This window comes from Baudoinia panamericana (assembly GCF_000338955.1).
Source record: "Baudoinia panamericana UAMH 10762 unplaced genomic scaffold BAUCOscaffold_10, whole genome shotgun sequence".
Taxonomy (NCBI): domain Eukaryota; kingdom Fungi; phylum Ascomycota; class Dothideomycetes; order Mycosphaerellales; family Teratosphaeriaceae; genus Baudoinia; species Baudoinia panamericana.
The window spans coordinates 858558-880305 of NW_006911266.1; the positions used below are offsets into that span (position 1 = coordinate 858558).

Here is a 21748-nt window from a genome sequence, read left to right on the forward strand (position 1 = left end):
TGTCGCAAACCTCACGTAAGCCCGTGGCCACCGCAACACGGTTGCGACGCTGGCCGGCGCGCAGGTTGGAGTCCAATGTGGTAAGCTTTGGTCGACGCTGAGTGGGGAAAGTGGCCTCTTCAAGTCTCGTATTCTGCGGTCGATCCCAAAGCCAGTGTATATGAAGCAGCTGTTGCTGCTACAACCCTGTGGGATCTCTCGCGGATAGGGATGCTTGGTGGGATCCGACGAATCCGTAGGGACAGGCTCTCACTGTCCGTTTCCAAAGCCCTCGAGCAGGCAGGCAACTGGTGGCTGATAGCAAATATACGACGCTGTAATTCACAGTACAGTAGAGCCCCAGTTCGAAGCAAGCATCCAGAATTGTGTTACGGTTTACAGATCGTCAGACCAACGTTCGCGGCAAGTCTGAGCTGTCGGCACTGGTAGCTCCACCAGAAGTTCAACGAACGGCGCGCAGTTTGAGGTCCCAAGATCAATTATACAGGCCGGCGCTCCGGTTCCCACACCAGCGAATGACCGTAGCCGCGTGGGGTGTTCCTCAGTCGGTCAGATCTTCAGTCTGCGTAATTTCCTGAGTTTCACCCAGGGTCCTGAAGGGTGAAGCAGAAGCGTGCTTCGAATGACACCTGAGACCATACGTTCGGGATTGGATGTACAGCTACGACCAAGGGTACGCGGATGCATCGCCAGGCTCTTCCTAGCAGGTCACTAGCTGGTCATTAGCTGACGCACTCCACCGCGCGATGCTGGTGGCTGCAGGAGGCTGCAATATCGAGCGGAATACCTTGCAGGGTAACCAGGTGGGCCGCAGCGCGAAAGTCTCGGATCGAGGATGAAGCTGCAGCGCGGGCCGAATTCCCAATGGGCAACTAGGTTTACCCTTCAGCTGCAGCGGTCTCCCCGCACATGACAGCAGATGCCTCGTCGAATGGGGATGCCAGCCCAGCCTGATCTTCTTGGTCCGCGCCAGTGCCAATAGAGTTATGGCAGCCCGGCATTGCCCACCCGACTCATCGCCCACACCGACGCTTAACCTCATCAACCGAAATGCAGGGGTGTTCTGATAGAACGAGGGCCCGCCGCAACCGCATGCTGCCAAGAATGCGCTGCGTCTCTGCTCTGCCATCACAGATCTGCAATGCACACGTGTGTCGCGAAGGTGTATTGACTCCATCATGATTATTAGACATTCGAGCAACAGTATCAGGTGGGCCAGCATAGCGGTCGATCTTCGTCTGTCAATGCACGAGCGCAGCGCAAAGAGCGGCCTTGGCTTCCCTTCGTCAACCTCCAAAGATCTACCAACGCAGATCGCAAGGCTCTACATTCTACAAACCATTCGCACAATACATACTGTTCGAGCGACCATACCCTGCGCAAGCCGCATTCGAGACGTTTTACGTGAAGGGAACATTCCTTGTTGTCACGGTAGCAGTTCATTATACGAGAGCACTAGTACCGACAACATAAACGGCTTTGGAAGAAAGTGAACGCAAATGCACCTTTACTACCGCGCGCGACAAGCGCCAGCGACAATTGTCCAACCACCCTCGCTTACGCTATGATAGCGGCGCACCGTTGATGAACTTGCCGCCGACTTGTACGGCGGCATCTGCTGAGGAAGACTTAGACTCAACGGTAATGGAGGTAAGCAAACCTTATCGAACGGCTTCCAGCTGCACGGTCGAGCCACGTATAGTCTCTCGGCCTTTGCGCAGGCGCCAGAGCATGTGAGTGTGGCAAGAAGTGGACCCCCCAGCCGGGCTGTGGACCTGCTCGTCCGAGTGAACAGCAGGTTCGAAAGAGCGACGACCAATGACTCGAGCGCCTCCTCTACCGCCCCACACTCTCCGCAATCCGCCAAAGAACTGATGGGACGGACGTATCTCGTACGTGCTTGCTCGTGGAAACCACGCGTTGCTGATCTTCACCTCTGCCGCTGTCGATCACATCGTAGGTGTCCGATGATGTTCTCTCGATGACCGCTTACTTCGGCAGGTTGTTCTGCTTCGCCGCAGACACATGCTCCAGTGCAAGTCCTTTTCAAGCATGCCGGAACAAGACTTGGCGTCTCGGTGGCCGCACTCAGCACGGTCCCGCTAATGGCCATGACAGCTGAGTCAACGGGCGCGGGTCGGCACCGTGCCCTGGCGTTCATCATTAGGTTACAGTAGAGCAAGCCGTCTGCGTCTTTTGAGCCACGACTACCGAGACTATTACTTCGTTAGCTCCAATAATGTTCGACACCAGCCATAATGTCTACGCGGAGAACATGATCTCGCTTGGCTGTGCGCTCGTTGCAATAGTCAGATTTGCAATCTTACTAACGAAGCAGACGTGCGTAGCCGTCGCTTTCGACGTCTTCCACCGAGGAGCGATGAGAGTGCGATGATTGACTATCCCACATAAGGAATATGCACTTCCGCCACTGCTTCAGCAGCAGCTCTGTCAATGCACAGCAGCGTCATTGCTACAGGATCACGACTAAATAAGTTCGTCCTGTAACCGGGAAACTGGAATTGACTGACTCTATGCTGGGATGCGTCAGTCATGATACTAGCAGCATGATGTGACTGCAGACGATCCCTCGCTCTGCGGCGTCTGAGCATATTGAAAATCCTAATGCAAGCACAGCTTCCAGCGGGATTCTCACCCCACGCTAAAGCCAACCTCGCATCGTGGTAGAGTGACGGCACCTTGCAGACGCTGCTGTGCGCCCGCCTCAGTTCGTGGGTCACACGACCTCAGGGCGATCCGGTTGGCTTGCACTATTGCCGTGGGAGGAGCGATTATGACGCCTTCAACCTGACCTGATGCGGGAATCGTGTATAGGTCTTGCACACTTCTCGCACCCTCGAATGCATGCTCTCGTATGGAAAGCGCGCAGAGTACGATACGAAGATGGGAGGGCTAGGACAAAGTTCGCGTGGGAGAATAAGCTTGCCTGGTGAGCGTGCAGTTCATGTCGAGAAAGCGCAGACCAGATTGACTGCCATGCATGTGCCCATTCCCACTGACCCTCCACTCGGGTGCAGTAGTCGCAATGGGAACATGATGTTCTCTAAGATCCCATCGCAAACAAGCTTGTACACCTACGCATCTACTCAATCTCGTATTACTTAACTTACTTTCAGACATGCAGGCCGTCCCCCGTTGGCTAACAGCCACCACGCGGACAAGTTCTTTTTACTGCCGTAAATGGGTCAGCACAAGCTCTCGAACATGGCGGATCAGAGCTGTCGGAGGGGCGGAGCTGCCGCCGGAACGTTCAACCCGGCTGTGACCGGACATTGTGGTCACCAGATTGCCGGACCGGCAAGAACGGGTCTGAGATTCGGACCATAAAGTATAGCAGACTTAAGCGCCTCATTGTCACCTTGAACATATCAAGAAATTGGGCCATCGAGGCCGGTCCCGGGATTACGCAGGAGAAAGGACATCTTGGCACGTTGCCTTCAGGTCCTGCTCGAATACATCTACATGCTTATTGGCTGTCACAAACCTCACATGACTCTGCCCTTCAATGGCAGCGGCCGCAGGGCTCATGCTTGACAGGCCCACTACAGGACTTTGGCACGACTCATGGACTTCGCTCTGGCCACTCCTGCGTCTTCTCAACCAAGGACAACGAAAACGCTCCTCGAACGGACCATGCCATATCGGCCCTAGGCACCCGGTGTGGAGCATATCCTTTACAACAAGACCCGCTCACGCCTGGTTTGCAGCCGACCACGTCTCGTGAAGCTGCTTCTGTCTCGTCCAATCCTTCCTCAACTTCTTCGTACGGGATTTGGCAAGCTCCTTGCCCTCCGTGTCATGCGTGGGCATACCCTCCTCATCCCACGCGCTGTATTCGGTCGTCCGAAACATGTCCAGATGAGATAGCTTCCCGCGGTCCAACCGCTCCTTCTCGGCCGCCTGCGCTTCCTCTTTCGCCCGTGATTTGGCAGCAGTAGCGGCTTCCTTGTTGGCACACTCGTCTCGTAGAGATTGGGAGACAGGCCGCACCAGCGCGGCTAAGCTCTCAGCATCACGGTCTTCCAAATATATATCTAGCTGCCATAACACACTATCACGGAGATGGTCGCATGCAGCAAGATAGTCCTTCGGTGATGCTCCCTGCGTATTTAGCTGGAAGAGCTTGCGTTGGAAGTCAGCATAAGCATTCGCGTATGGCTGATTGTCAGAGTATCTGGTGTCTCTGTCCTCGAGCTTGCCCAATGTGGCAATATCGACACCGCCGGCTTTGGCTTGCTCGCGAACACGGTCTCGTAGTTGTGACAGTGGGTAGATGAATGGCTTCGCCTGTTCAGGAATGTCAAGACCGGACCATCCGAGGTCGCCAGACTTATGTTGTGCATCGAGTCCAAACATGACGACCATCTCCGTCACCCACCTTCCAAGCTCAAGCGACAGCGTGTCTGGATTGTGCTTCTGCGTATTGTACAGGGTGATGAGGTCGCTGATGATGCGCATTGCGGTGGGTGTGTCAAAGGAGTCGCACAGGGCGTCGTGGAACTTGCGCTTGGCTTCCGCCAGCGCGTCTGCGACGCTACCGGCACCATTCTGCATCTTGATGCCATTAACGCCATTGGTGCCGGCGTTGACGTCGAGCTTCATTGCAGTCATGCGCGACTGCAGATCTCGGATCTTAATGAAGAAGTTGTCGACCTTGTCCTCCCATGCCCTTCCAGCCTTCACCACCTCACCAGTGATCTCCAAGCCGTCGCGCCAAGCGCCAAGTAGAAAGACGATGCGCAGGCCTCTTGGTGTCCAGTCACCCTTTGCAATGGCTTCACGTATGGTGGTGAAGTTCTTAAGCGACTTGCTCATCTTGCTGCCCTGGATGCTGAGATGACCCATATGCAGGAAGTAATTGACCCACTGCCGGCTGTCCTTACCACTCTCGTGCCAAAAGGCTTCTGATTGCGCGAGTTCGTTGTCATGATGAGGAAACGCGAGGTCAATGCCGCCGGAATGAACGTCGATTTGCTTGCCGAGCACATCAGAAGCCATGGCGCTGCACTCAATGTGCCAACCTGGACGGCCATCGCCCCAGGGAGATGGCCAGCTAGGCTCTCCTTCCTTCGAAGCCTTCCACAGCGCGAAATCTGCCGCAGACTTCTTGGACCCGCTAGGCTTCGTAGACAGTGCGCCCTCGCCATCCGCCTGCAGTTCACCGTCATTGCGGTTCCAGGGTTCTAAGCGGGCGTAGACGCCACCAGTGCTCTCCCACTGCTTGATGTCGTAGTAGACGGAACCATGAGTTTCGTACGCAAAAGCGTGATCTTGAACTTGCTTGACGAAGTCGACGATCTGCGGACCGTACTCCGTCACTCGTGTAAGCTTATCCGGGGATCGTACATTCAGTGCTGCCATGTCCTCGAAAAAGCGCTGTTCGTACCGTTTCGTAAGCTTCGTGAAGATGTGGTGGTCGGTGCCTTTGACAGTTCTCTTGTACAATGAGTCAATGTACGGTAGGAGCACTCCTGACGCTTTAGCCACAAAAGCATCGTAAGTGTGATCCAACGCTAGGAGCGCTTGGACAGCAGACTCCGCGGTCCTCATATGCATCCTGATCTTTGCTTCCTTGTCGCCCGGTGGCGAGCCATCGTTGGTAAGACTCTGCCCTTTCAAGACGTGACCGTACGCAAGCTCGACCTGCTCGTCGTAGTTGGCCAGTACTACTACGTTGCTGAGTAACGGCAAATGCTTCGCAACGTACATTAAGAACGCCTGATTAGTGATCTCTCGAACCTCTTGGTCCACTTCAGTATGCTGTGCGAGCCATTCAGACAGCAGGTGCTGTTGTCTGGCAGCAAGTATAATCTTGTCGTCGACATCCGTTATGTTCATGACAAAGAAAACTTGAAACCTGAAGTAATCGGACAGAATGCGACGGATAATGTCAGTTGAGACATAGTTTCGCGCGTGACCCAAGTGCTACCTCAACATCAGCCTCTGCTTCCCTGCAATCTTCCTTTGCCACAAGCGACTCAAGCCCGCCTCTCCAACGTACCGCGTCATCATACACCGTTGGCCCGCAAGCATACCATCCCACCTTCTTCCCGTCCTGATCGATCGGAATAAATGGTACCTTCGACCTGGTCAAGCTATTATACACCAATAGCCTTGGCAGCTCTGCTGACTCGGCTGGTGCTGGAGGAGGCTGCCATTCAGGCAATGCCGTTGCCATCGCACGCGTTGGAAGATATCTTGCGGATATTGCTGTTTTTGCAAGGCGCTGAGGGGGTGTGATGCCGACTGTCAGCCGGATACCTGGTGGGACTACATGCACGAAGGATGGGAGGCATCGAATGAGGAGGTTCATGCGTCGACGGGCAGAGTCAGGCCGAGAACATCGTTGTTGGCAGTCATGAATGTATCAATGAAGCATGTGCATGAGTCTGCAGGCACGAGCCACTCTTGCAGCGGATACAGCCGCTAAGCCCTTTTTAGCGCCGAGCAACCTTGTCGGCTGTTCCGGCCTCCTGCACACGCCAATCATATATCAATACACAGATGAGAATGCGAAGAATTGATGTCGGTTGGCTCGAGGACGCTGTGGAACGCTCTGATTAGGACGCACCACATTACATCTCGCAAGAAGGTTGGCAAGCTCAAGCAGGCAGCCTCCGAGCATGGCGTTTTCGCATTGCTCCGCAGCGGCGGTATCCCTGGCATCATGTACGTTGAAGGCCCGGAAGAAGGGGTGGTAAAATGGGTAGACGCTGTACATGTATGCGCAAAAGAAGGTTCACGAAGGCGGGATGAGCTAACGACGAGTGCAGGCGCTGAGGTACAAAGACTATCATGTTGCCTCTCAGCCTGCCATGCTTGATCTTGAAGTCGGTGCGCGCAAGTCGATTATCGATCATCGCGGTCTCACTGAGGTCGACACCGTTAAGAAGTTCGGTGATATCATGCTCGAGCGCGGCGTGTATACCTGGTGGCGAAAGGCCATGGGATATGCTTCGCAAGATGACCGGCTTTGAGTGAGTACGACCCGCATGCTTGCCCATTCTCTCCGCGACGCTGTCTGCGATGGCGCCAACTCCGTAAAGTAGTGGTCTGCGCGCTAAATGCAACATTCTTGAAGCATTTTCTCTTGACCGCCGTACATTCAGGTGGTGCGGAGATAGTGGATGAGGAGCGGCGAAGTGGAGGCTGGTACACAAGCTAAATCTGGCCGAAATGACTGTTAGAAGCTCAGAGCGCCTCATGGGCACATCACGCTTCCGTTAGATTCCAAGGGCACAGTACTTCGCTGTTCCCTCCGACAGATGCAGCCAAGGTGTTGCGGCACTAGCAGCGGCTGAATGTTCACCAGCGCATTGCGCCATCACCATAGCCGCGCCCACTCCCGACAACACGCGGAACAAGTGGGCAAAGCACGCGATGGCACGCATGACTACAGCGTTAATAATGTCCCAATGTCGAGTTGTACTTCTTGTCACTACTCATTCGCGACAACTGTTCGGCTAAGCAGATAATCTATCGAATTTACATATCTGTATTCACTCGGCAGTTTTAGAGAACAAGCCATTTGAAGCAACCCGACTTGTTCCGAGCATTGAGTTCGGCGATTCGGCGATTGCAGTCGAGTCACTGGAACAGGTTGCACACAACTTGACGGTACGGTCGCAGAACTAAAATCTTCAGAGCGTTTCAAAGGCTTTCGCGTTTCTGTCAGCTCTGCCAGATCGCGTTGATCAAAATAACTCGGTATCATGGCTGCCTCGTCACAAAGACTGCTCCTTCAGGCACTGCGATCGTATTCACGTCAAGCCGGGCCTTCGAGAAGTGATCGGCTTGCAGCAGCCACCGTAATGGGGTACTGCTGCCTTGCTTTCAGTGCTCCATTTGCAGGAGCAGCCTTCGTGAGCGAAAGGGCGCGAAAGGATCAGCGATATGCGAAGATGTGAGTGACCGCCTCGTGGAAGCTTCAGCGTTGTATGCTGATGGGAGTAGGCGACCATTGAGCTTCAGAGACTGCCTGCCATGTTCGCCGTTGGAGGATTATGCTGGAGCTCTACGGCGGTGACGGTCGCACCAGCCGTTTATTCTTCGACGCTCTTCCATAGCACGGCACGGCATTGGTCCGCTGTCTAGCTCTTAGGGTGTTGGGCGTCGGGATACGGAGCATTGGCGCCATTATTTGAGTGGAGAGTACGGTGTAGACCGTATGTAGTGGAAGGTGCAACCTGCGGATATGTCGACTTCTCAATCGCGAAACTCTTTCAGCTGAACCTGTCCCCTTTCCTTGACCGAAACGGTTCGGCAGCCTCGTACCGCCCTTTCCGCGCCATCTCCTCCTGCTCGTGCGTGACGGGTGCCGGGTCGCCGCCCTCAGCCTGTTGGCTGGGTGATGGATTGTCGTTTCCGGTCCTCAGGACGATGTTGTCTCTTCGCTTAGCATTGCTTAGTCCGGTAGTCGCACCTTCGCCAGTGCCAGTGACCCTTGAGCTTCTTCGAGAAAGCTCTTCTTGCACCCTCATGCGCTCACGTAGCTGCCGTCGTTTCTCCTCCGCCTCCGCCCTTTCTGTTCGGTCTGCATTGACACTACGTTTGGCAAAGTAGTAAGAGCCACCACCAGCAATGATGAGGACGACCCAGCCGTAGCCTACTGATCGAATCTGCGAACGGTCAGTCTTGTATTTTGCTAATGGGACAGGTGCACGTCGTACAGTATTCATCTGTGGCAATGTGGTAGAGACTGGCCTGAGCCTCCCTTAGGAGATCTTTATATCTCCGCTCTGATCCCAACAAAGAATTTTACTGCATCCACTTGAACGGTTCGAAGTGGTGATGGCATCGGTCACCAGTCCGATGGTCCGGGAGAAAGAACAGGTTAATCACTAAGCCGGCTTCTTCCGCCGGGCTGTGAAGAGGTCATCCGAGGATCTATCTGTTGACTCATTTCCACCGGCGAAGCCTCGCTCTCTACACATGAAGCACAGTGCGAGGTGGAACGCTCACCGTCACTGCTGCTCATCCATCGCTGTGCGAGGCAACGACGGCGCCAATAGAGTAGTATGGCGCCCAAACGCAAGGCGCCAGCGACAGACGGTCGACCTTCCAAGCGAGTCGCCTCTGGTATTAGCACGCCTGTAAGCATCGACAGCGACGATGATTACAGCGAGAGTGATGCTCTATCGGGAGATGGGCGACAAACACCGGTGCGGCAGAAAAAGTACGATGCAGTGATCAACAAGTACCAACCGTCTACATACGATGCAGCGAAGAAGAAGGCCTTTAAGGCCGATCCTGCCGGCCATCTCTTCAAATCGAATCGTGACTTCGTCGATGAACAACTGAAGCCTGACCATCGACTGCGTCCGCTGTGGATCGACAGGCATAGAGGAAGGGTAGTACTTGAGACCTTCTCACCCAGCTTCAAGCAGGCGCAGAACTTTCTCATCAATATTGCAGAGCCACAAAGTCGGACGACGAATATGCACGAGTACACGATCAACGCGCATAGTCTCTTTGCGGCAGTCTCGGTAGGTCTTACCGAACAAGATATCGTGCGGCAACTGGAACTCTTTTCCAAGACAAAGGTGCCAGAAAGCATGATTGAATTTGTACACAGCGTCACGCAGTCCTTCGGTAAAGTGCGTCTTGTATTGAAGCATAATCGATATTTCATTGAGAGTCAAGACGCTTCGGTACTCCAGATGCTGTTACGTGATCCAGTCATCAGCACGTGCCGTGTCGAGGAATCCGACGAGCTACGCACGGAAAAGGCGGCGAAGATGGGCGGCTTGATTATACCCGGCACAAGAGAAGCACAAGGGAACCGAGAGGCGCAAGCCCGGCTGGAACAGCAGCAAAAGCAGAGGCGAGAGCAGGGCGAGGACGAGTCCGATGATGAATTCGGTGGCCAGGAGGCGGAGAAGGACATGACGGAATTTCTCCGCGAAGAGGAGGATGATGACGAATTGGATGAAGTGCATTCGTTCGAAATTGATGGCAGTAAGATTCAGATCGTGCAGGAACACTGCAATGTTAAGCTTGGCCTACCCTTGACAGAAGAGTACGATTTCCGGGCTGATGAGCAAAATGCCACGCTTGACATCGACTTAAAACCTCAGACTCAGATCCGGTACTACCAAGAACATGCCCTCAGTAAGATGTTCGGCAACGGTCGTGCCCGAAGCGGCATCATTGTTCTACCTTGCGGCGCCGGCAAGACGCTGGTTGGTATTACCGCAGCCTGTACGGAGAAGAAGAGTGTTATCGTCCTCTGCACGAGCGCCACCAGCGCGGGCCAATGGCGTGCAGAGTTCATCAAGTGGTCCAACGTTAATCCTGACGATGTCATCATCTTCACCTCAACCGAGAAAGGACGTGTACCTAACCGTGCCTGCATCATAGTATGCACATACAGCATGGTGACGCAAAATACACGGCGCGCACACGATAGCAAGCAGACAATGGACCAGATTACGAGCCGCGAATGGGGACTCATGGTTCTGGACGAAGTGCACGTTGTCCCGGCGGAGATGTTCAGGCGGGTGACTGAGCGCATCAAGACGCATTCCAAGCTTGGCCTTACCGCCACACTACTTCGTGAAGACGACAAGATCAAGGATCTTAACTTTCTCATCGGTCCCAAGCTCTACGAAGCCAACTGGCTGCAGCTCAGCGAAGAAGGCCATATCGCTCGGGTGCAATGTGCCGAGGTGTGGTGTCCGATGACAACCGAGTTCTACAGCGAATACATCCAAGCACAGACGACGAACAAGAAGAGCCTTCTCTCCATCATGAACCCGCGCAAGTTCCAAGCCTGCCAATTCCTCATCGACTTCCATGAGCGACGTGGGGACAAGATCATCGTCTTCTCCGACAATGTCTACGCTCTGAAACAGTACGCCGAAGGACTTAAGAAACCGTACATCTATGGCGATACCGGTCAACGCGAACGCGACTTAGTCTTGCAGAACTTCCAGTTTAACGACGCAGTCTCCACCATCTTCCTGTCCAAGATTGGCGACACCTCACTCGACCTACCGGAAGCTACATGCTTGATTCAGATATCTTCGCACTACGGCTCGCGAAGACAAGAGGCGCAGCGTCTTGGCCGCATCCTCCGCGCCAAACGCCGCAATGACGAAGGATTCAACGCTTTCTTTTACTCGCTCGTTAGCAAAGACACGAACGAGATGTACTACTCCAGCAAACGGCAAGCCTTCCTTGTCGACCAAGGCTACGCATTCAAAGTCATCACGCACCTGAACGGCATAGATCGGATGCCCGATCTCCGCTTCAGCACGCAGGAAGAGCGCATGACGCTGCTTACCGATGTCTTGCTACAATCCGAAACGGCTGGTGATGAGGAGAAAATTGTCGACGATCTCTTCTCGGACCGTGCCACTTTTAGGAAGTCTGGAGTGGGGAAGAAGGGTAGTGGGGTAAAGCGGCAGGCCGGCACGCTTGCGAGTTTAGCTGGCGGAGAAGATATGGCGTACCTGGAGTATGCGAAAGGTAGTCGGAGTAATAAGGCACTGGCCGGGCCGCGGAGCGCGTTCTTCAGGAAGGAGGATAGAGACCGGGAGAGGAGGAAGAAGGCTCAGAGGGAGCTCATGGATTAGCTGGCTCAATTTTACAAGAAGCAGCTCTGATCTAGCTTTTGCTACGAGTATCGTTCGGAGATACCGTTCAAAAGATTGCTTGGATTTCTCGCTCGCACACTTTGCATTGCACTTTCCATCGCAAACGCTACGATCGATACCGTCGTAATCCGCCACAGCTCTCGCAAGACTGACAAGGTCAGTCATGAGTCACTCACATACTTCCACTTCTTGTCGCCTTTCGCTCCCAAATATGCAAACTGTGAGCTTAGTGTATCTCTGATCGTCTCTACAGTCATCTTCGGAAACCTACAACAAGTGGTCAGCACCTATACCGAAAAGAAGGCCCACGGGGGTAACTTACCTCGCCTTCAATCCCTTAGCCAGTTCTACCTTTCCCACCACACTTCCCACCACGGCTTCTTTGAACTCGGCCCAATCCTCTGCACTTACGACCCTGGCCTGTGGCTTCCGCCCTGGTTTAGCTGCCTTTGGAGCAGCGGAAGTGGCAGTGGGTGCCTTCTCGCCTTCGGCCGTACCCACAAGAGTCTGCGAAGCAAGCGGACTATTACTTGAACGCTCCTGTAATGGCTTGCGCTGCCCGTTGCACGAAGGCGTTGAATCAGCAATTGGCACATCCGGCGGCGCCATTTCATGCGCCCAGTATGCCGTTGACCACGGATCGATCATCTGGCCGCTGAGGCTGGGCAGCAACACGGTCAATATCATCCCTCGCATCTCCGGCGGCGTGCCTAGCATTGCTTCGCCGTTGATGCTTCGACTGACGATGTTGCTGCTATTCTCCCAACAGATGCCCGTACATGTCGGCTGAAGATCGCCCGTGATCATCTTACGCTTGCCCTTCAGCGCGTCCTCGTCGTCATCAAGGAATGCATCGATGCCGTCCGCGCTGCCGACGGACTCATCATCGTCTTCATCATCACCGCAGTCGTCACCTCCCTCGCCTTCGTCAGCCTCGTCCCATTCCGCTTCGGAGTCATAACCGTAATCCGTATCCGTCCGAGACTTGCTGAACGGGTTGAGCATCAGCCGTCGTGTCGTTCTTGGAGACCTAATCTTGCAATACGAGCCAAAGTACGCCGGCCGAACATCTTCACTGAACTGTATGTGTCGGAGGGATACAGTGTTCAGTGCATCCAGAGGCTGCAGCATGGGACCGTCCTCCGTAAGATCGTTCGGCCGCTGCACGGTCCCTTGGATCATGTCAACAAGCGTTCGCACGTTCGGAGTCGCTACGCCACGTGTAGACGCTCGATCAATGCGGAACATATGGTCCACTGCTGCTGTTGGCTCGACCATGCCAAGATCGACCTTCTCTTGAAACGCAGGGTCCTGGAGTTCGCGATCAAAGTCGCCTTGCCAGTAAGCCAAGTCATCCGGATTGGGCACGTTGTAAGGGTGAGCCATAATGGTGCTCGAAGGAAGCTCAAACGGTAGGAAGTGCTTGCGGTAATCAGACATAGTCGGCTTGGCTGGGGTCGGTGCGGCATCTGTTGTTGCGGTGACATGTTTGGAGGGCGAAGCAGTCTTATTTATGTGGTCGGCCACCTCATCGTACCGTTCAAGAGACAGCGATCTGTGCCTACCAGGAGTGCCGTTCTCGGTATCGTGACCATTCAGTGCCTTAGCCGGAGTGGCGGAAGCAGCGCCAAAGAAAGCGACCAATCTCATCTGGCTACGTTCTTTCTTCTTCTTGGCTTCTTCTCTCGCCTGCTCTGCCAGGTCCTTCTCGCGCTTCTTGCCCTCCCTCTCCTCAGCCTTCCGTCTTTTCTCCTCGTCCTTCACCCGCTTCTCCTCCTCTTTGCGGGCCTTCTCCTCAGCTTTTTGTCTGTCCTTGGCCTCTTTCTCCTGAGCTTTTGCAACCTTCTCCGACGGCGTCAGCTTCCGCCTCTTCGCCGCTGGGACGTCTGCATTGGTAGCTGCTGGAGTTGTGCCAGAAACAATACTGCTGCCCACAATCTCCGCGTCGGTCATGGTTGATATGCTAAGCGACGGCGAACCTTCTCGCCGCCGGTCATGGGCCCCAGAACTTGCCGAGCTCGAGTCTCCTGTGTCCGGTGGCGTCGGTATGACGAATTGTGAGCCTGTCAAATTCAATGGCTTCTTGCCAGGCGTGTCTTCCTCCGGTGCTGCTCGCTTGCGTGGGTTTGGCGATGCTGGTGAGGAGTCGATGGTCTCCATATTTACGTCCTTGAACCAGTATGTACCTAGCAACCGTTTCAGCTTGAGAATGTTCTTACACCATGCTTCACCACCTAAAGCATCCTCACCATACAGGCTGCTTCAGATGGATATCGAATCTGGAGGCAGAAGACGCGGAGCCGCTTACTCAGCACTCTAGCGTGTCATTCTGGCGTCGGGCGACTTCGACTCTCGTGTTAGCCTCGCTTGTGCATTGCTTCTAGGCCCGAGCCATCACCATCACGTAGTCATGGACATCGAGGACCACTTCGATGACCTGCTTGGCGGAGAACTGCTACCTGCCAAATCCTCCCAGGAGTCCTTAACCGCAGCTGCGGCTACCCTTGCTTTCAGTGAGGAAGAAGATGACCTACTCGACTCTGGCTTAGACTATGCAACAAATAATTTCGGAGATGGCATCTCATTCAACACGAGACGTCACGCAAAGCGTCGTAAGCTGGACGGCGGCGATGGAGATGCGCTTCTCAACAAGCTTTCACTGCCGCCAACCCTCTGCGATACCAACAATCCAACTTGCATGCCATATGACACGAAAACTAACATCGCCGGTGAAATACCAAACTCTGTGCAGGAGAAGATCGGGCTCATCTTCCAAGGTCTGAATCGGGATTTGCTCGAACAGCGCGACGGACTCGCTCTCACCTTGCGTACGAGGACGCGACAAGCGAGCAGCAGCTCACATGAAAACGGCAATGCTCGCGACGTGAAATTCAGACGGCTCTGCTTCCCAGGCAGGGGTGTAGAAGATGCGTGGCGTTTCAGTACGTTGACTCAATCTGATATTAGTAGCGGTGCTGACGAGCCTTAGCGGTCGTACTTCGCATGTTGGAGTTAGTGCACGAAGCACTGAGTACTGGCAAAACCCTGTCGAAGAGGTATAACAAACAACCCGGTAATTGTAAAGCAGACATATTAAGTGTTCCATCGCAGAGACATCTACTACCGTGATCCAGCACTTTTCGGCAGCCAGACGCATGTGGACCGCTACATTGACGACATAGCCTTCACCTTTGACGTCCCTCGGTCTGCACTCAATGTGACGGCGGTGGCGAAAGGCCTAATACTGGGAGCCGTAACGTTCTGTCGCCGAGATGGTTCAAATGCCAATGCTGCAGTCGACAGAGAAGGCGTGCTCGTCCCACCCCTCAGTGAGCTCCTTTCGGTGAGCATGAAGGCCGTCAAATGGGTCCTCGTTATTGAGAAGGAAGCCAGCTTTCGCTCACTGGCTTCTTCCAACTTTTGGGACAGACTGTCCACTGAAGGCGTGCTGCTTACCGGAAAGGGCTATCCAGACATCGCGACCAGAGCACTGCTACGCTTTCTGAGTGAACCTTCTCCGCAGAACGGCTTTGCATCTCCGCCCGTTTACGGTCTGGTGGACTTCGACCCGGATGGGCTCGCGATACTGGCGACTTATAAGCACGGTTCATTCGCGCTGGCGCACGAGAACAGCTCGCTACAGGTACCTCAGCTCAAGTGGCTGGGCCTGCGCAGCGAGCACATACTGATGGAGAGCGACGACCCGCATGCGAGCCAAGGGCTCATGATGCTCACACCGCGCGATCGCGGCAAGGCGCGCAAGATGTTAGAGCGCAGCGTGCCCGGCAGTATCTCTGGTGCACTTGAAGCGGACTCGGAGGAGTGGCGAGGAGCATTGCAAGTGATGCTAATGCTCAACGTGAAAGCTGAGCTCCAACTGCTCGATGCGCAGTCGGGCGGAGTATCTGAGCTGTTGGAGTCGTACTTAGCGATGCAGAGCCGCTATACTGCTAGCTTGACAAGGAATCTGCATGTCGATTCCCCGTGATCATGCAGCGCTTTTCAAGGCCGCTCACGTTAGCGAATGCTGCTTGCAAAGCTTTTTGAGATGTTGTGTAACATGCTCACATAGTATAGCAATCGTGCGCCGGCGTGCGCTGCTCAAACGGCCAACAACACGTCGCAAAGATCATGTAACATTTGGGAAGGTGTTAGTGTAAAGTCTGTTGACGGTTGGCGCTTGTCTCATGATCGGCAAGCCGAGAATGTCCGGCACATGGACATCCGGCCGTCTCCGCCTAAATGCCCCACGTGCCCACACTGCGGAGAAGTTCTTAGGAACAAGAACAACCCGAGCTCTCCACCTTCTCCCCAACTTGCCGCACTCCTCTCCACATCCTGTTAGCGGTGGCACCCGTGCGAAGAGTGATCAATTCGTACAAGTAATGGCTTATGCGTCGCCGGACCGTACACCGTCCAGCATAGCGGCTGCCGAGGCCAGCCATGATGGCGAGCCGGCCTTGAAGCGTCCGCGCTCACAGTCGGGTGAGGAAGCACTTACTACGAACGGAGATGCCGCCGCAGGCGCAAAGGCAGACTCTGTCGCCGGCCAGAGACTGTACAGTTGTGGCAAATGTTCGAAAAGCTACGCGCGGCTAGACCACTTGAGCCGCCATGTGCGTATGCACACGCAGGAGAAACCCTATCAATGTCAGATCTGTACCAAGGCTTTTGCGCGTGCCGATCTTCTGAAACGACATACGCTCGGCCACTCGAAGGATGATCCGAACACGAAGCCTGCGGCGGTCCAACATAGCCGGGTCTCCCAGGCTTGCGAGGCTTGCGCTGGACTTCACCTCAGGTGTGAGGAGGAGAAGCCTTGCAAGCGATGCATGAAGAAGGGCATCGCATGCAACTTCACCCAGTCCTACCCCACGTCCAATGGTGATGGCGCACCGCAGGCTCCTGAGATGAACTACATCAACGCTCAAGACCATGTACCACGGTATGACCCTATGCTGCAGCAGTTGCCTCCAGTACAACAAGCGATCCAGCAGCAAAGCACATCGCAGCGCGCAATGCAGCCAATCCAGCCGGCTCCGCCAATGCACAGACATTCTATGTCTGGCGGGCAACCCACGCCGTTACCGGCTATGCAGATGGTAGCGCCGCAGATGCCCACGCCGCAAATGCATACTCCACCACATCCGTCTCAGCATCAGTCGATAGTCATGGACGGAGCAATGATGCCTCCGCAAACGCAAGGAAACAGTAACATGTTCGACTACTTGCGCGACAAGATGATGCCGCCCGTCAACGGCGGAGTGCCCACCAATCTGCAGGTTATGGATTACCAGGCTGGACCATGGACCCCTCGGGAGCTCTTTGATTTCGGCACGACTGACGCAAGCTACGAACTCAACGACATGGATCTTACTTTCCTGGATACGTATAACAATGCCAATCCGTTCGATCTGCGAACGCCGAGCATAGGCTTTCCGACTACCGGGTCCGACATCATGCCCAGCTTCACTTCTGCGCCACTGCCGCCGATTGACACGACAGCACTGCCCAAAGCGTCGGTGTGGCGATTCAGGCCGCTGGCGAAGGACTCAGGCTCTGCTGAGCAGGCCAATCTGTCACTTCCTACACCAACCAGCCTTGACATTGACCGTCGAGTGACGTGCGAACCATTATCGCAGACGTCACGAGACAAGATTCTGGCCATGATCCTGAGCACGTGCAAGCCTAATAGCATCCCACGCGCAGTCGCTTGCTTTCCTTCCATCAGCTTGCTCGATAGTCTGTTCCAATTCTCGCTAACGTCACCCGGCTCTCACGCAAAGCACTGGATACACGCACCCACTCTTCTTGCCGGCCAGAGCAGACCGGAAGTACTTGCTGCTATCATTGCGGCGGGAGCAGTGCTCACGCCAGACGCCGCAATACGCAAAGTCGGCTACGCTATACAAGAAGCCATCAGGACAGCCGTGCAGGTACAGGTCGAGGAAGACAACACTCTCATGCGTGATCTCCAAATCATGCAGGCCTCCCTGTTGCAGCTCAAGATCGGCTTGTGGAGCGGCGAAAGTCGGAAGATGGAACTCGCTGAAGGCTTCCATGGTAACCTGATCACAATGGCACGTAGAGGCGGCTTCTTCCGACGGGGCACCTACGAGCGCATCGTACCGTATGCTGAAGATCAAGGCGACGTGCTGGAAAGCAAGTGGCGACAGTGGGTCAGGCAGGAGTCGCGGAAACGGTTTGCTCTACACCTATTCCGGCACGACCTTGAGGCCTCGGTATCACTCCTTAGCAGTCCGCTGATTTCGTATGCTGAGCTGTATCTGCCCTTGCCGGAGTCTGAAGCGCTATGGCATTCTTCCTCTGCGGAGTCGTGGAAAGCGACATATCTGCGTAGCTCGGCGCCGCGGCACGAGAGGCAACCGTCTCTGGTCGACTGCATTCAGGACCTGGACATCCTTGCAACCAAGGACATCTTCGTTGACGGGCGACAGGCCAGCATGGCCGTTCTCGGTGCAGCGTGGCGGATGATCTGGGAGTACAGACAGCTGGATGGCAGTATCGGCCCTACTTACAACAACCAATGGTGCAACAGCAACCTACTCATGGCGTCTCGGCATGCCGAGCTAACAAAACTGTTGCAATGCTTCCGAATGTGCTCCGTGGAGGATGCCAAGGTGACGCTGATTCTCGAGCTATTGCTCATGCATTTGCACATGTCGCTCGATGACGTCCAGCTCTTCGCCGGCTTGGAAGGCGAAGAGGAGGCTAGGCGTGTGTATCCGTCGCTTGTGCACTGGACACGCACCACGACAGCGCGGCAGGCGTTATGGCATGCTGGGCAAGTCATACGTGCCGCGCGTAACCTGCGTCAGGGTCTCATCTGCGATTTCGCGGCCATTGCTGTGTACCAGGCTAGCTTGGCTTTCTGGTCGTACGGTATCATCACTCGGACTACGGAGCCAGGGCCGATGCTTAACCAGCCAGTCACGGCTTGGCTTGACACTGCTGAGGATACTGGCGTACAGCGTTGGATCGTTAATGGTAAGGGTAGCGCTGCGATCCGCACCTGGGCAGGCACGCCGCCGGCGGAAACATTGGCGTTTGTGGGCTCTCCGGATGAAGTCGTTGCGGCTGTTGTGCAAGTCATGCGCTGGAATCATGCTGAGGCCAGATCACCGCCACTCGTGGACAACTTGATCAATATGATGGACGGGCTGCGAAAGGCGGCAAGGACGTGAGTTGGGAAGGGCGCGTAGCCGGATTGTATGACATCTCGGTCCCTGCCGTAATATCGCCTATTGAGATTTATGGCACGCGTGTATGCTGAAGTCGTCGCTGGACTCTTACTGTCCGCGAGTTGTGCGCCAGGGAATGTTGCATAACATGTAACACTTTGAAAGCCGTAGCCAGGCTCACAACCTGTCCCACCGACCGCTTGACCTACTGTCTCGGGGTCATACTACTCCCGCGAAGGCTACATTCATTGTGTTCCCAGCCGAACACACAATGCACACGAGCATTAAGCTGTGAGCATATCGATAGAAGCATAATACTGCCTATAATGATTAAGGGCAAGGGTAGCGCAGTTCTGTGCATGCTATACGAGCATATGAAACGAGTTTTGGTGGGATGAAGATTTCATTCCTTCACTATTCTGCATTTCTGGTGGAGGGCATTGTACCACTCATGCACAGTTTCCGCGTACTGCATCGTCTCAATGCTCTTTTGTGACAACAAGCCGCAAACTGTGCCGGTGTGGGAGAACTCTACCACCTGCTGTTGTTGTCGGAGTACCCGTTGTAGTCACCGAGCTGTCCGTGGGGCTCCCTCTGGTTCGGGTCGTATCTGTTGTTCAATTGTCAGCATGCCTATCCATCCACTTGTAGCGAGTCTCTGCGGCAAGCGTACTGGTCATCCCCGCCGTAATGCTCGTCGTACATGCGCTCAGCCCTCTGCTTGGCCTCGTGCTTGGCACGCTCGCGGTCGACGTAGTCGGCGCCCTTGGTCTCGCAGAGCTTGTCGACCTCACCGCCCGCAATGCCGGCGAGTAGCTCCTTGGCGAATTGATGGTTGACGACCTTGCCTGCGAACTCGTCAGCTATCCAAGCCAGCTCGTCGGTGTCTGTGGTGTTTACTAACCCTCCTTGCGCTGTTGGTCTTCGAACACCTTCATCGCCATCTAAGTGCAAGGTCAGCAAGGCGTCACTTAGGAGTAAGCAGGTCATGCATACGAAGGAGGCACCGCCGGCAATGAGCTCGTGGCTGAACTTGCCCTCATGGTCGGGCTGGTCGTTCTGGACCTGGTTGTACTACGATGGGAGTTAGCTCAGCGATCTGGACACCTCAGCTCTTGACTTTTTACTTACGGCGTCGTTGTTGTCGTCGAACCAACCCATGGTGATTGTGATTAGAAGTGATTACTTGTGTGTGCTTTGAGTGTAAGATGTGTTGTTTGGAGAGAGAAGTGCGTTCGAAGTGAGGGAACTTATACCGCTGCTTCCCCCACCTTCTATTCACTATGGCGACCCTGCATATACGTAGCAGCGAGCTTGTGACGCAAATGGACTCGGTCCAAGCTTTCCAATGAGAGTGAAGGCGGTTCGTTTCAGCTGTCCCGGGATGACCACCAGTAGATCACGACCAGTGAACGCTGCGAACGTTGCGTCTCCCCTCGGTTCCTCTGACAGAGACACCGAAGCGCCAAAACCGATACTACAACGCCATTGGCTTTCTAGACGTTTCACCGCATTCGCGGGGTTAACAGTGAAGCGTTCTTTTGTATTACTCTCCTGCTTCGTGCGGAGCTGTCGTCCCACTTCGACCGTCATGCCAAGCAAAACAAGCCCGCCAGGTACGGAAAAGCAAGCTTCACTGAGCCGCAGTCCAGAGCGCTTCACCAGGACAAGCTCGTACCGGTGCCGCCGTGGCAGCGTGGCAGTGCTTGGCCGCTTGCGCCTCACACGCAAACCGAAGATCGAGACCAACGCCACATTGTCAGACTTCCGTTTGAAGTAACACAGAAAGCCTTTCTGGTCAAGGGCAGAATAGCCGTCGCCGAGTTATGGGCCGTCTGCCAACAGCCGCAGACTTTCCGGCCAATGTCGTTCTCACGATCGTTCCACGTAAGTGTGCCAAGGACGCGGCTTGCATCGCCACATACAGTAGGACATGCAACTTTGTCATTCTGAAGAGCCTCACGACACAAGTGGCGAGCTCGACGTATGCCGAGCATTATGCATCTAGTTGAAACGTGATATGACACTGATGCACAGCCGATAGCACGAGACAGTGACCCGCCTACGAACGTCCTAATCCTGCTTCATGGTCTTGGCGATCAGCACTCCTCTTTCACTAAGCTCGGTCAGCAGCTCAATCTGCCGGAAACCGTGTGTATAGCCGTTCAAGCACCTCATGGTTTACTCGACCTAGGCGGCTTCCACTGGGGTGACGACATTGTCTTCGACTCCTCAGACGGCGGACTGGATGCCGATGCTGGCTTCAAGCAGAGCACTGCCATGCTCAAAGGGCTGGTGGAGGACGATCTGATCACAAAATGTCGCTACAGAGCTCGGGAGATCCTCTTCCTCGGGTTCGGTCAGGGTGCTATGGTGGCGCTGAACTTGGCTCGTATGTTTCCCTCCGTGCATGAATCTCTTCACTTCACCTGACTTGGCTGACTGTGCGCAGTTGCCATCCATCAGGCAGCACCGAGTGCGGCTGACGCAGAGCTCGGCGGGATAATCGGTATTGGGGGTGGACTACCCAGCGAAGCACCGGCCGCACAAGTCAACAAATGCAAGACCCCTGTTATAATATGCGCAGGGTCGAGCGAGTCCACAGTCACTTCTTCATCAGAAGACAAGCTCAAGCACAACTTCGAGCATGTGGAGTGCAAGCGATACCGAAGGCCTGGCGACCATATGCCTAAAGACCGAGACGAGATGCTGCCCATCATGCAGTTTCTTGCGCGAAGGCTCCGAAGCACGAAAGGCATTCCCAAAGGTAGTGTCGAGCTCGCATGAACCAGTGCAATCACTGAAACCTTGTGCAACCGTTGCAACCTCGAGAGCCTCACCGTTCTGCCAAACCTTGTATCGCTGGCCAAGTGCCATAGACGAATGCGGCGTCCTTCAAAGCACAAGTGAAGCAGCCAGTCATCAGGT

General features: G+C 54.7%; 12 protein-coding genes across 12 annotated transcripts; 6 read left to right on the top strand and 6 right to left on the bottom strand.

The window, feature by feature from the left end:
* Positions 1–564: 564 nt before the first annotated feature.
* Positions 565–1065, bottom strand: BAUCODRAFT_221382 (uncharacterized protein). Its single transcript, XM_007680856.1, has one exon. The coding sequence runs from the start codon at positions 1040–1042 to the stop codon at positions 701–703; it is 342 nt and encodes a 113-aa protein (XP_007679046.1). The 5' UTR covers positions 1043–1065; the 3' UTR covers positions 565–700.
* A 96-nt stretch (positions 1066–1161) lies between these two features.
* BAUCODRAFT_221421 (uncharacterized protein) lies at positions 1162–1733 on the top strand. The gene has a single exon (XM_007680857.1). It carries the CDS (start codon positions 1179–1181, stop codon positions 1491–1493), a length of 315 nt encoding a protein of 104 aa, XP_007679047.1. The 5' UTR covers positions 1162–1178; the 3' UTR covers positions 1494–1733.
* A 156-nt stretch (positions 1734–1889) lies between these two features.
* On the bottom strand, positions 1890–2282 carry BAUCODRAFT_221456 (uncharacterized protein). Its single transcript, XM_007680858.1, has one exon. The coding sequence runs from the start codon at positions 2162–2164 to the stop codon at positions 1931–1933; it is 234 nt and encodes a 77-aa protein (XP_007679048.1). The 5' UTR covers positions 2165–2282; the 3' UTR covers positions 1890–1930.
* Positions 2283–3711: 1429 nt separating this feature from the next.
* On the bottom strand, positions 3712–6199 carry BAUCODRAFT_74977 (uncharacterized protein; the record flags this gene model as incomplete). Its single annotated transcript, XM_007680608.1, has 2 exons — positions 3712–5946; positions 6023–6199. 2 exons carry the CDS (start codon positions 6197–6199, stop codon positions 3712–3714), a joined length of 2412 nt encoding a protein of 803 aa, XP_007678798.1.
* Positions 6200–6544: 345 nt separating this feature from the next.
* Positions 6545–6998, top strand: BAUCODRAFT_124851 (uncharacterized protein; the record flags this gene model as incomplete). The annotated part of the gene is made up of 2 exons (XM_007680859.1): positions 6545–6742; positions 6795–6998. The coding sequence occupies 2 exons, from the start codon at positions 6545–6547 to the stop codon at positions 6996–6998; spliced, it is 402 nt and encodes a 133-aa protein (XP_007679049.1).
* A 1245-nt stretch (positions 6999–8243) lies between these two features.
* On the bottom strand, positions 8244–8699 carry BAUCODRAFT_150335 (uncharacterized protein; the record flags this gene model as incomplete). Its single annotated transcript, XM_007680860.1, has 2 exons — positions 8244–8639; positions 8691–8699. 2 exons carry the CDS (start codon positions 8697–8699, stop codon positions 8244–8246), a joined length of 405 nt encoding a protein of 134 aa, XP_007679050.1.
* A 102-nt stretch (positions 8700–8801) lies between these two features.
* Positions 8802–11893, top strand: BAUCODRAFT_221487 (uncharacterized protein). Its single transcript, XM_007680861.1, has one exon. It carries the CDS (start codon positions 9039–9041, stop codon positions 11595–11597), a length of 2559 nt encoding a protein of 852 aa, XP_007679051.1. The 5' UTR covers positions 8802–9038; the 3' UTR covers positions 11598–11893.
* Positions 11894–11936: 43 nt separating this feature from the next.
* BAUCODRAFT_26328 (uncharacterized protein) lies at positions 11937–13571 on the bottom strand (the record flags this gene model as incomplete). The annotated part of the gene is made up of 1 exon (XM_007680369.1): positions 11937–13571. The coding sequence occupies one exon, from the start codon at positions 13569–13571 to the stop codon at positions 11937–11939; it is 1635 nt and encodes a 544-aa protein (XP_007678559.1).
* A 745-nt stretch (positions 13572–14316) lies between these two features.
* BAUCODRAFT_74427 (uncharacterized protein) lies at positions 14317–15606 on the top strand (the record flags this gene model as incomplete). Its single annotated transcript, XM_007680566.1, has 3 exons — positions 14317–14560; positions 14608–14674; positions 14730–15606. 3 exons carry the CDS (start codon positions 14317–14319, stop codon positions 15604–15606), a joined length of 1188 nt encoding a protein of 395 aa, XP_007678756.1.
* A 565-nt stretch (positions 15607–16171) lies between these two features.
* On the top strand, positions 16172–18817 carry BAUCODRAFT_55242 (uncharacterized protein; the record flags this gene model as incomplete). The annotated part of the gene is made up of 2 exons (XM_007680546.1): positions 16172–16563; positions 16672–18817. Coding segments are annotated over 2 exons (2538 nt in total), but the record flags the coding sequence as incomplete, so codon positions are not given.
* Positions 18818–19295: 478 nt separating this feature from the next.
* On the bottom strand, positions 19296–20354 carry BAUCODRAFT_36602 (uncharacterized protein). The gene is made up of 5 exons (XM_007680474.1): positions 19952–20354; positions 19817–19894; positions 19725–19764; positions 19494–19668; positions 19296–19430 (listed from the first exon to the last, which is right to left on the bottom strand). Exons 1-5 carry the CDS (start codon positions 19979–19981, stop codon positions 19352–19354), a joined length of 402 nt encoding a protein of 133 aa, XP_007678664.1. The 5' UTR covers positions 19982–20354; the 3' UTR covers positions 19296–19351.
* Positions 20355–20646: 292 nt separating this feature from the next.
* BAUCODRAFT_74891 (uncharacterized protein) lies at positions 20647–21607 on the top strand (the record flags this gene model as incomplete). Its single annotated transcript, XM_007680604.1, has 3 exons — positions 20647–20707; positions 20865–21216; positions 21298–21607. The coding sequence occupies 3 exons, from the start codon at positions 20647–20649 to the stop codon at positions 21605–21607; spliced, it is 723 nt and encodes a 240-aa protein (XP_007678794.1).
* Positions 21608–21748: the final 141 nt, after the last annotated feature.

What these genes read in the sequence shown, in the direction of transcription:
- BAUCODRAFT_221487 (XM_007680861.1), top strand. Translation starts at nt 9,039, where the DNA reads ATGGCGCCCAAACGCAAGGCGCCAGCGACAGACGGTCGACCTTCCAAG.
- BAUCODRAFT_221456 (XM_007680858.1), bottom strand. Translation starts at nt 2,164, where the DNA reads ATGATGAACGCCAGGGCACGGTGCCGACCCGCGCCCGTTGACTCAGCT.
- BAUCODRAFT_221421 (XM_007680857.1), top strand. Translation starts at nt 1,179, where the DNA reads ATGATTATTAGACATTCGAGCAACAGTATCAGGTGGGCCAGCATAGCG.
- BAUCODRAFT_36602 (XM_007680474.1), bottom strand. Translation starts at nt 19,981, where the DNA reads ATGGGTTGGTTCGACGACAACAACGACGCC. An exon ending in TTGCCGGCGGTGCCTCCTTC is followed by an intron (nt 19,765 to 19,816) that starts GTATGCATGACC and finishes CCTTGCACTTAG; the next exon opens with ATGGCGATGAAGGTGTTCGA. An exon ending in CATTACGGCGGGGATGACCA is followed by an intron (nt 19,431 to 19,493) that starts GTACGCTTGCCG and finishes ATTGAACAACAG; the next exon opens with ATACGACCCGAACCAGAGGG.
- BAUCODRAFT_221382 (XM_007680856.1), bottom strand. Translation starts at nt 1,042, where the DNA reads ATGAGGTTAAGCGTCGGTGTGGGCGATGAGTCGGGTGGGCAATGCCGG.